Genomic DNA, 12,154 nt, shown 5'->3' on the forward strand with positions numbered 1-12,154 from the left:
AATCATAAAACACATAAGATATATCCTCCTGCACTCTGAAAATCCCACAGTCGATAACTACAGCCTTAATATACATATTGCAGTCAACTGACATAAAGGTCCATGAATTCATATACAGTATAAACAATGTGAAATTACACAACCCAGAGAAAGCTAATAGCACAAAACTGCTCTAAGCTGCTTCGTTTCAGCAGCTGTGTCACTTAAGACCCATGAGATCCCCACAGCCCACAATTGCTTCCACAATAGCCCTGGTGTGAATGTTCCTGCACAGTGAAAACTGTCATGAGATCATAGCGCCTTGACCTAAATGTCACAGGGCAAACCAGACAAGAAATGTATTTAAACAAAAAAAAAAAAAAACAACACACACACACACACACAAAGACAGTTTTTTTTTTTTTTATTAAGCCGACTTGTGAGAACATTGTCACAAATACAGTTTGACGATGGGTTGAAAGTGGCCTGTGATGTGAAAGTGAGGTCTATGAGAGGCTCTGCCTGCCATTGATTCAGACACTTGTGTTGATTTTCTTCTTACTATATCACCAGAAGCTAGACTGTAAATACACAAATTCTGAGCAACGATGTACCACACACACTTCATTGATGGATAATAGCTGGCTTAAATGGTATTGTTTGGGGGATTTTGCCAATAACATGTAATAAAGCAGGTTGAAATGGATACAACAAGTCAGTTAAGTCTTGCCCGCAGTCACTCAGAGGCGCACGGGGAACTTGAGCCTCAAAGATGTGGTGCATTAGTTCTGCTAAGCTAACCGTGAATGCTAATTGCAGGAAGGACAAACTGTAACCCCTGCCCTGTGGCCATGAACCCATTAAACAGCACAGAAGCTTTTATAGACACAGAAAAGAGTGTACAAAGGGTCTGTGCTGAAAAGACCTGCAATCTGATTTCAGATTAAATGGGGATAACAAGTCCCCCTGGGATCTGGCCTCATCACGTTTCTTTCTGTTTGTTTTTGACTTTATAAAGAAAACTGGCTGTCACTCCAAAGCTGACCGCAAATCACGGATACAATGCAACATGCTCTCAAGTGGAATATTTAGTTGGATCCAAAAAACTTAGCTCCGACAAACCCTGACAGGTGGCTCTCTATAGGACATGGATCAGCTTTGTTTAAGTGCTTGTTGTTTCACCCCTGGAGGAAACAAGCCAGTGGTGGTACAATATGACACTTTATTCATGGGTATGGTGTCTCTCCCCGGTATCAACCCTCAAGTATTGTCTCTTACTCTTGTTGGTGACACCTTAAACATTTACACACAAAAGTAACGGTATACCTAACGAAATCCACTTGCTTAGAAATTATTGACTTCCATTTATGGGGAACCCAAAGTCACAAACAGGTATGATTTCTCCTTTAGGTTCTACAGCTCTGGTGCCTCCTAGCCAAACATATTCGAACATGGCCCCAGATGCCTGCCTTCGTTTTACTTATACAAACATTCATCAGTTCGACAGTTGACATGAGTTATGTGAATGTTGCACTCTTACTTCTAAAGCACCAATTTTCACAATTTGCCTTTTGAAGTGAATGTTTACCATACTATCTTGATTCCTGACTAAAGCCTAGTGATACGATCGAAATATGTATTTTAAATTCAGCATATAATACATTCTTTCATACAAAAATCTCAAATATCTGGTTTCTGGGTACTGTGGGCCTGATTTTAAAACAGATTAATATTCCTATGATTAATCTCTTCCAAAAAGCCTAGGAGGAGCCAAAATGGTACCTCAAGCCCTGAATCGGTGGCCCTCTTGTCATGGCTTGAGATTGATTTACTATAGCCCAGCTCCCAGGTGAGTACCCCCTTCACTAGTCCGCCTTACTGCTGCCTGCCTGTCCAGCCTGTAACGAGATTGATGGTTGCAAGTGTAAAACCAAGCAGTCGGTTACATGGCCTTGAGCTTTACCGTCTAATTAGGCTCTAATGTAACTACAATGCTCTGGAGGAGATGTTGTCTTTACCATCAAAGCCCTTTAAAAGCCTCCCCAGGCAGGGGCGGCTTGGAGTGAGGTGTTGTGGCAGGCCGTAGCCACATCCAAGTGAGCAGCTCGGGTTTCAATCCCAAGCTGGGATGTTCCAGCAATGGGGACGCCACCTCTCCACAGGACACGATTTTCATTTTAGCCCAGTCTGATGGCAGTGTCCACTTCATATGAAAAAGGACCATGGGCCTCTTTTAAACAAAAATGCAAAATACATTGACTTGAAGTTATCCTCAAACACTCAATAATAAGCCTTTCACATCTGCATTTACCTAATTTGTTACATTTATTTTAACTAATGCTGAACATGTATTTTTAAATGTTTGACACATTAATAATGGTAAAAAATATATTGTGGCATGTGTATATTGTCCATTAGCACAAACTGTCATTTCAGCTGGTTGCCTAGTTGATTTCATTCATTAAGAGGAGCCTCTCAATAGACCACTTACCCTCTGGATGAAACCTTAATCTAAAACTTCAACATCGTTGGATTCAGGAAATTAATAATAATCTAATCTGGTAAATCACCCATCTCCTTGTGTACCATTTAGTTTAAAAGAAGATATTAATCAGACCTTCATTAAAGATTCACCTGCTTTTTCTTTTAACAATACCTTTTGTTTTTAAAATGTTTGTTGCTTTTCCTCAAGACCATGGTGGCATTAGGAAATCGAACTCCAAAGATATGTGATTTACTATCATGTAAAACAAAACATCAAATTCTCAAGTTTAGGAAGCAAGATTGTATCTATTTGCAAAATGCTAATTAAAAGAGTCAGCTACAGGTTCCCTCTCGAATTCAAGTGAGAAATGTGCTTTTCGATGGATTACTGACCTACACAGCAGGTAGAGATTTAGAGGTACGGTAGAGCCATTAGTTGATCTTTTCTAATATATACACCTTATTGGAACCCACAAGTTGAATAAATTACTTCATCTTTAAAATGACATATTCTTCATGGATTTACTCTGTTAAAAGTAAATTGCATTATTGCATTCAATCTCTGCATCTTTTTCTCCATTCTACAGTATGTGGTAATGAAACAGAAGACAAACCAGAATGCTGTCAATATTTTCCGGATGCATCATGTGATTTCCCCATTTTTCCACAGCTCATAAAAGGACGGTATCATCAGCTTGAAATAATATTAGAAACCAGTCTTCAGAGATAAGGTGTCTAGTTGAAGGTCATCTGTGCCCTCCTGACTGAACATAAGAGCCCATTGTGGTTGGGTTAAATGCACCTGACAGGCTGTAGGAGCACAATCACCCATTTTAATTGTCATGTAATGGTTTCATGTAGAGCCAAACTGTCTGCAACACTTCAGCGGTTGGAAACTAAAGCCTGGCCACACAACCACAGATGTGGTTAGCTGGGCTTTAGCTAGAGGAACCGACACACCAAAAAACATAAAAAATAAAAAACAAGACCTCTCTGTGGCTTGAATTAAAATGCTGATAGATAATGCAACAGATTTATCTACTGCAATTTGTTAAATTATACAGCCTAATAACTCCTTTAAGCTGCTGAATGAGGGGAGCTGCATTTGAAACTCTATGCAAATGTTGAGGTCACAAAGATAACTTATTTAATGTATCTGACAAATTGGCTAGTGAATTACTTTCTCCTTTAAATGGTCATCCAACAGAGATGAGAAAACTGCAACAGTTTTAATGCACCTTCAAAGAGCTCCATTTTGTGTAAGCCAAAAGATGGCAGGAAACAAGGTAATTTACTATAACCCCAACAACAAACCAGTGGCTATTCTCTGTTTGCTTTGTGGGCAGTAATTATGTCCAAAAATGAATGCCATTTCATATTAAGCTGCAGTCATAATTCAACGTCAAAGCTGGACTCATTACCGACAATCATGGAAATTAGTTACATCATTTAACCAAACCGTACTAATCATTTCCAGGATGCCACAGATGGAGATAGAGCCATTAGAAAAAAATTGGAGCTCTTAAATAGAATAATTGACATCTACATCTTCTCTGCTGCTTGGGCTAAAGGGCTTCAGAAATTGCATTAGTTGCAATTGAAAATCTGAACTGAGGGAGAAAGGCACCACTTAGACTTTTGCAGGGGGCTGATTTGTGTTCAGCGTTCCCATTCATTTAATGCCAAATACTGCATTAAAAAGGCCTGTGGTGCATCTTACTCTGTCACCAGTATAACATCTTACACAAGAGCAGATCAATTCAGCTATGACGATCAAAGCATTAAAACATCTCTATCATGCTTTATCTTCAATATTGATACTAAAATGAATAGAATGTTTAATGAGAATAACTTATTTAACAAGATAACAGAAAACGTACAGTGCAGTGAAACCGCAAAGATTAATAGCACCCAGATTTGCAGTGTGCACCAGTGCTCACCTTATTTTGCAATATTAACAATAAATATAGAAATGAGCATCATAATCATGTCATTTTGGTTTACATTTTCCATCCAGTTTAGGGGCTTTCTCCCAATTTTCCAACTAGTAATAAAGCAGTATTTGGTTTAGGCTGCAGACCTCTGATGTCTATCAGCACAGGTCACTGTCTGGGGGCAAGTGGAGCCCTAAGCAATACGACTGGGTCATTGCTTTCCTTCAACACATCATCAAGAGAACAACCTCTTCTGCCCTGACACATTCCTGACATTTCTAAAGTTTTCTTTTGCAGGTGGTGCATGTGATAAATGTTATGTTAAAAGTATGAAATTACTTTTTGCTTAGTTAAAAAAGTTTTATTGTCTCAAACTTGTCTGTAAAAAAAAACTGAGTGAAAAAGACAGCTAAGTCATATTAAATGTCTCCATTTTAAAAATCTACAAAACTCAATGTATCGTTTCACCGACTCCAAAATTACTAAGCAAAAAATTTCAAAAAATGAGTATATAAATTGCTTTTTTTAGTAAATAACAGTTTGTTGGCAGAAAATACATAAACAATGAAATATTTAACAAGAGCCAGAAGAGAAAGGATGCTAACAAACATTACTTACAAGAAAGGAAACAAAAGACAGGAAACTAATTGCTTATGGTAAACTGGATGCCAGCAGATAACCCAAATGTGATAAAGGCTTCATGCTCAGAGAGACCCATGGTGAGGTGAACTTAGGTTGATCTGTAAATGAAAAACAGAAGAGAACAGATCTGATCAATTCCAACAAGCCACCACTAAGCCAAGGCATGGTGATATGATATGCTTAGTGTTTCATAGCGTTAATTCCAATGTTAAACACAACCCAACCACATTTTTGATCATCAATAAAGTGAAGTACAACCAACATGTAAAAAACTGATCTACAGACTACAAGGAAACTATCTAAAAAAAAATAACCTCTGAACAAGCTCAAATATTTGAAACAATTACAAAATGTTTCATATTTAAAAATATAGTTAAGTAACATTGCAGCTACTTCGTTGTGTTAGTACAACAAAAGTCACCCTCACTCTTTTTCGCTAACAACGCTACCAGCACACACGCGTCTCCAGGTTACACTTTGTATCTTTCAGTCTTGAAGATGTTAAGATCCCCTTGTTATACAAAAGTCTGTATACTCTTGCTGCATGGATATTACTATACACAATAAATTGCATTACATTGTACAGCAGGTTTATATTTTTCTGTCTTTGAGTGTATATTCATGACAGTACAGATACACAAACTGGTGGGAGGATTTTCAAGTTCTCATCTGTCTCATCTTTCAACTGTCGGATATTGGAAAGTGGATGAAGAGAGATACAGATCAGCATATGCTGCAGCTGGACCTGCTCCTTGTAAATGCAGCTGCTCACAGATTCCATGAGTATCAAACTTGCATGCTGAGAACACAAGAGGCGGTGAAGACTCACTTGGGCTTGGTCTCGGCATCTGTGACTTGGCGAATAAATACAGCGTCTTCTGGGTGGCTGATGTCTCCCTTCTCATGCATGTAGGAGGAGGCAATGGCAAGCATGGTCCCGTCGTTATTGAAAGCAAGCGATGCGATGCTGGTAGGATATCGGTGGAACTGACACAGGCGCTTCTTGTTGAATGGGTCCCAGATGTTCACAAAACCGTCTGAGCCACCTGGTAGGAGGAGAGAGTCAAGGTCAAACTTAAAAGACAGTAGTGTTGAGATATCGATCTATAATAACTGTTGTTCACATTTGACTTTGCCAGCTCACGCTAAAGGTCACAGAAAAACATATGAGCCTTGTAAAAACTAATTAACCGTATTATGGGAACAAACCAGGCACAAGACACAAATACTTGCTTTAATCAGATACAAACTAGCCAACTGTACCTGTGGCAAAAGTGTTATGAACACTGTGAAACGAGATGGCATTGACAGGGTAAACATGCTCAATTCCATCCTCTTTCAGCCTGTGGCATTTGAAGGCATACTTCTTCTTTTGAACTTCCTGGCTTGGGTCCAGGTACTCAACAGCTACACGTCCCTCGATTGAACTCAACACGTAGCCCTGGTGCCAGGACAGAAATGTTACCACAGAAATTATTCACAACAAAACACAGGAATCTGCATTTGTAATATGATGTGCAATTAATAGCAAATTACCAGTCAATTTTAAACTTGTCTGTATCTTCATTTAATTTGATCAAACAACTCTTAAAATCGAAGCAATTGAAAGTGTACCTGTTTGTTGGGGAAGGCTCTAATGCAGCGAGTTTGATACTTAAGACTGGACTCTCTTCTTTGCTGAACATAGCCCATGTTCCTCAAATCCCACACCAGAACTCGTCTTCCAGCTGTCCCAACAATCAGCCTATCTCCAGCCACAGAGAGGGTATACACCTGTAATATTGACAAGGTCTGAGACAACACTACATTGTACTATAAAATTATGTTTTAAAACCAATATCTAAGTGGATAAACCACTAATAGCGTGTTCACTGTACAAGCTGTAAGATCAAAAGATGCCTAAAACGCACTATTGCGCAACATGGTTCACTATAAGTTAGTTATTTCATTAGAACAAATCTGTTTGGGAAAAGTTCTCCTTAAGCCAGAAAAAGTATTAAAGATGGCTATAGGTTAAATATTTAGTATATCACGTCTTGATGAAACTTTGAAAAGGCCACATTTTTGGGACTTCAATACCATCTTATTTAGGTTAAGAAAGAAAAACATCAGGACAAACATCTAGTAGGCTGTTTGTATGTCCCTGTAAGAAAATCAAACATAAATTATCACAGTACTTGTTATACTATAGTTTGTCTAACATGTTTCAACAGCTTCCAGGATGACACGCTCACTTTAATTATACAGTCCTTAAATAAATGTCCTAAAAACAATGTGGTATTGTGTCGTTTGCCTTACCTTGTCAGGCTGAGTAAAGGTGCCAGCATTGCAGGGCGTCCTTGGGTCCCACAGTCGAACTGATCTGTCCCAGCTCCCCGTTACCATGACATTAACCTCTGGGCAATACTCCACACAACGGATAGGGGCATCATGTGTTCCAACTATTGTATCTGTTTTAGGAAATTAAGCACATTAATAATCAAATATGCCGACTGAAGCTTCGAGAACTCGTGATTAACAGCTTTGCAACATACCTTGGTCTGTGTTTAAATCATGGGTTTTTAGTTGTGCATCTAAACCTCCACTCCAAGAATGTGTTGGGTCCTGCAAGTAAAAGAGGATCATCAGTGTGTCAGACTAGGCTTTGACATCTAAATAAGGAACCCTAGACAATTATAAAAATCGGTGACCTACAAAAAAAGCACAGTCAAGAACTGGAGCTGTGTGCTGGTACTTCATCCGCATGGTGTTGCCCCCAACATCATAAAGACGAACAGTGCAGTCCCAAGAGGAAACTAGCAGAAACTGAGCTGTGCTGGGGCTGAACTTGACAGCAGAGATGCTGTCCTCTGGTCCCTGGTTCAGCTTGTACTCATTTGAGCCTGTCATCTGCAGAAGACATAAACAACCCCGAACTTTGAATTTAAGACTGAAGACCAGATAGAGGAAGCATGTGACGACAAACAGCATCATTACAGTTCAATTGAATTCAATAACGTTGTAAACTGAAGCTTAAAACTGGAGTATGGGTTTTAATTGTCACTCTGACTCACAGTTATAGCGTTATAGCCTTCTTGCTTGCCGTTAACTTCGGGCTGGAATTAGTAATAACGTTAGCCCCACTAAGCACGTAACCTGCTGTTAATACCTTTTTTTTTTATGTCGAGATGTGGTAGAACAATAACTTTACTCGGTGCATTTTCAATCACACATACTCCATATCTTAAAATAGCAATGCTACCTGTTTAATTTAATCCAGCAATTAGACCGAGACCACTTTTGCTGCCACCAGTGTTTGCTAGCTAACAGCTAGCCTCTTACGGTAGACACAACATAGGCTACATTCGGTTATATGAGCCATTGCACTTTACTTACCGCTTCAGTTTGGTGTCGATCAGAGAGAAGTGATTATTTTCTTTATTGTTTAATGAAATGATCTATTACTAGAACTATTGGTTTACAAATTTAAAAACACCTAACCGGACAGCGCTAGAAAGCCAGGTGGCTGCGTGAAGCTAACGCCACTGCCATAAAGCCGCACTAAAGGCTTATGAGGATGTTGATTGGTTGAGACCAAAATTCAAGTTCGTGCCTGCGATTTGATTGGCTTGGGTAATGTGACGTAATATTTCCGTTGTCTCAGAACACGTCACATGACACAGGACTGCGCTCTCTCTCTCTCTCTCTCTCTCTCTCTCTCTCTCGGTCTCTATCTCTCTTTATTTTATTTTCTAAATAATTCTCGTAATATGCGAGGTTTTATGTCTTTCATTTAACATTGCCAAAATTTATAATGTAAGTATCAAAAAATACTGTAACGTACCATGGTGAAAAAATACAAAGTCTGACATTTTGAATTTAAAAGCCAAAGTAGTAACAATACAATAGGGCTTTCTGCAAGGTTGCATAGGCATAAATAATTCATTAGGCTACTGGAGATACTGTATTTGCATGTAGCCTTCATATTGCATTTGTGGTTTGTGGAGTAAAAGTAAAAACTGGCTCTTACATAAAGCCAATTCAATCATCTGAATTGTCTTTTTTTATTTCCAGATAATTAATTTAATAGTCCGTTGTCTTCAGTCATTGGCATTATCCAGCGATTCCTCATATGTTGTTTAAAATTAAGCAACCGTTGACCAAGCTAATCAGACGTCAGAAGACATATGCCATTATTTAACTGTTAAATTGACCCAATTTTGATAATTTTGGGAGAACAACATACATTTTTTGCTCAGTGTGCTTTAAAATCTTGTATTATATACTTGAAAGTACATCCTCATCCATGTTTGAAAAGCAATCTTTTCAACCATGCGTGAATAAAAAACGCTTATTTTTTCCAGGCACATTAAACCAGCCTATTAAGGATACATAGCCTGCATTACTTTGGAACAAAATCTTTACTTAGTGTAAGACCTTATATACAGAATATCAATAACAACATCAAAGAGAAAACACACATTAAAAACAGAGGGTGTTTTTGGCTCTTTCATGGCTTTTAAATTACCGGCAAAACATTGCGTCACGAATAGCCTACAATTCACCTGTTTTACCACTTCTTGTCACCTGCAGTTTTTCGGGGATTTGTTTTTTAAGGATCACATGATTGTCCTCACTATTACAAAGAGAAAAGGAAAGTTGTTTTTTCTGTAAAAGTGTACTATAAGTGACAAAGGCTGGAAGCCTAACGGGAAGTCAACAGTATTGCACATATTGGAAAATATCAAAATATTAAATTCCACATTTTTTATCTAGAAACACTGACACAAAACTCTGTCAAGTAGTACATACAGTCAACCCTGTTCAAAACAAGTGTTTTTTTCAAACTAAATAGGCCTACAATAAAATTTCTTCACCCACTTTGGAGCGTATAATAACATAATAATCATTATAGTCATTTTTGATTGTCCCTTTGCAACCTTGGGGGGCTGAATAGGGACTCTTTGTCTTTCTCAGCAGTATAATAATAATAACAATAACAATAATAATAATAATAATAATAATAATAATAATAAGACTAACATTGTGTCCGTTTAATCTACAAAATATATAAAATTGTAACATTTTTTCAACGAAGATCACTCTCATTTAAAAATATATATACACAGCATTATGACAGTCAGTGTTAAACGGGCCTCAGCAGTGGGACCGGGTGGGAATAGTACATGTGATGGGGAAAAGCCAGGAGTGACTGGCTGCCCGACGAGTTTGCAGCCGGCCCCCCGGTCGTTTCTGGGGCTCCGTTCTCGTGATAAAGTATGGGCACCCTCACAATCCTCTGCGCCGCCGCATGGCTCAGGTTGGCCGCCTCGAGCTCCGCGGCCAGCTGCCTTTTCCACTTATTCCTTCGGTTCTGAAACCAGATTTTGACCTGCGTCTCCGTCAGGTGCAGGGACGCGGCCAGGCCTGCTCTCTCCGAGCTGCTCAGGTAGCGCTTGATGTCGAAGGTGGACTCCAGCTGAAAGACCTGACTCCTCGAAAACACGGTGCGCGTCTTTTTCTTCCGACAAGGCTTCTTCTCTGAGTCCGCTTCATCCGCTTTACGTCCCCACTCATCCTCCTGCTCGATTTCTTTCTTTGGCTCTTCCGCGTCACTTTCGTCCAGGGCGATCTCGTCGTCGGCGCTTTCCTCTTTGGCATCTTGGTCACTTTTTTGGAGATCTGGGGAGCGCCTGTCCGGTGTCGGCGATACTTCCCTCAGATTGGCCTTGTTAGACCCTGGAGGAAAATATTACAGGATTACAGCATTTAACTCTTAGATTCTACCCCATTAAATATGCTTTATGGAAAAACAGTAACATGTCATTATTTTACTTAGACTCGTTGTGTAAGTTTGTTAGTATAAAATGCGTTTATCCTTTTTAAACATTTTATTTTTAATACAGGTGAGATACATTTCCTTAAGCTTTTAATTGTAACTGATCTGGTTTTGCATCCTGATATAGGCCTTGTGCTTTAATTTAATGTAATTTCTTTTTTTAAATAACAAAATACGCCATTTCTCATTTCCAAAATTAAAGCAGTTGATATTTGTTTTCACCTCCAGTCCTCAGATGAGTTCCAAGCGTATATGGGTACCACCAGGTAGAAGCTCTTTCCAAATACTGCGCTGATAGTCCAATTCTCTGTGTGGGTAACTCAAATCGAGGAAAGGATAAGTCACCGAGTCGAGAAAAGAAGCTGCCATCAAACACTCCCTTGGACAAGCCAACGACGCCTTTCGGCTTCGTGGGTTCATCTTCGATGTTCAGCAAGTTCTTTATGGAGAATGGCGAGTCTTTTGCAGGTTGGCGAGTCTCTTGCGCATCAGAGTCTGCCATCACCGTTTAATGTCCGACGTGGATCACCATCCAAAACGTATGAAAGAAAAACGCCTAAAAATAGGATTTTCGTTGATTTTAGTTTAGGTTCAAATCAAACGAGAAAGCAACGTAACGTATTGTAAAACAGAGATTCGCTCAAAGCTTCGTCCAGCCCTGGGAGATGGTCAGAGTGAGAGCGCTGGGATCACTCCGTCAAACTTGTGCTGGATTGTAATGATGAAATAAAAATGCCATCCGAGTTAAAACGCGCTCGGTCTCTGCTATTGGGCAGGTACAATAGCAAATGGGATTTGAGATGAAACCGCGAGGGGCTGTGGCGAGAAGAAAAAGGCCGCGCAAGCGTTTTGGCATCGGGCTCAACAGTAGGCACCCACTTATCATCCAATTAGAATAAAGAGGAAAATGTCTCCAGGTTTTTTGGGGGCGAGCACGTGCCGCAATCAACTGTCAGTAAATTGAATAAATGGCCAGGAAATTATCACACCTAAACGTGCAGCTAGGCAGCTTGGCCTAAGCAAAAATGCGACAATTACGCATAGATTTTACGCATTTATCTAACAAACAAACAAACAAAAATGCAATGTTATATTTATTTATTATTGCGCAGGACACGGCTATAGGACATGACAACATTCTTTATTAATTCCGTTTTTGTTGAACGTGCTGAACACAGTGACCTGCTCAGACTCAACCTGTCTGTCGTGTGTTGTATATCAAATACTCTGTGTTCCACCTGTGTGCAACAGGAAAGCAAAGTGCACTGTGTATTTCACATGAGCCAGAGCTGATTGG

General features: G+C 39.4%; 2 protein-coding genes across 2 annotated transcripts; both read right to left on the reverse strand.

The window, feature by feature from the left end:
* Positions 1 to 4,901: 4,901 nt before the first annotated feature.
* bub3 (BUB3 mitotic checkpoint protein) lies at positions 4,902 to 8,575 on the reverse strand. Its single transcript, XM_067488571.1, has 8 exons — positions 8,415 to 8,575; positions 7,734 to 7,928; positions 7,574 to 7,643; positions 7,338 to 7,489; positions 6,654 to 6,812; positions 6,303 to 6,480; positions 5,869 to 6,085; positions 4,902 to 5,137 (listed from the first exon to the last, which is right to left on the reverse strand). The coding sequence occupies exons 2-8, from the start codon at positions 7,926 to 7,928 to the stop codon at positions 5,128 to 5,130; spliced, it is 981 nt and encodes a 326-aa protein (XP_067344672.1). The 5' UTR covers positions 8,415 to 8,575; the 3' UTR covers positions 4,902 to 5,127.
* An 841-nt stretch (positions 8,576 to 9,416) lies between these two features.
* hmx3b (H6 family homeobox 3b) lies at positions 9,417 to 11,651 on the reverse strand. The gene is made up of 2 exons (XM_067489368.1): positions 11,080 to 11,651; positions 9,417 to 10,757 (listed from the first exon to the last, which is right to left on the reverse strand). Exons 1-2 carry the CDS (start codon positions 11,357 to 11,359, stop codon positions 10,165 to 10,167), a joined length of 873 nt encoding a protein of 290 aa, XP_067345469.1. The 5' UTR covers positions 11,360 to 11,651; the 3' UTR covers positions 9,417 to 10,164.
* Between the last annotated feature and the right edge of the window lie 503 nt (positions 11,652 to 12,154).

Source organism: Channa argus, chromosome 20 (genome assembly GCF_033026475.1).
Source record: "Channa argus isolate prfri chromosome 20, Channa argus male v1.0, whole genome shotgun sequence".
In the NCBI taxonomy this organism is placed as follows: domain Eukaryota; kingdom Metazoa; phylum Chordata; class Actinopteri; order Anabantiformes; family Channidae; genus Channa; species Channa argus.

What these genes read in the sequence shown, in the direction of transcription:
- bub3 (XM_067488571.1), bottom strand. Translation starts at nt 7,928, where the DNA reads ATGACAGGCTCAAATGAGTACAAGCTGAACCAGGGACCAGAGGACAGC. An exon ending in CCTTTACTCAGCCTGACAAG is followed by an intron (nt 6,813 to 7,337) that starts GTAAGGCAAACG and finishes TCAATATTACAG; the next exon opens with GTGTATACCCTCTCTGTGGC. An exon ending in TCATAACACTTTTGCCACAG is followed by an intron (nt 6,086 to 6,302) that starts GTACAGTTGGCT and finishes TCCTCCTACCAG; the next exon opens with GTGGCTCAGACGGTTTTGTG.
- hmx3b (XM_067489368.1), bottom strand. Translation starts at nt 11,359, where the DNA reads ATGGCAGACTCTGATGCGCAAGAGACTCGCCAACCTGCAAAAGACTCG. An exon ending in AACTCATCTGAGGACTGGAG is followed by an intron (nt 10,758 to 11,079) that starts GTGAAAACAAAT and finishes ATTTTCCTCCAG; the next exon opens with GGTCTAACAAGGCCAATCTG.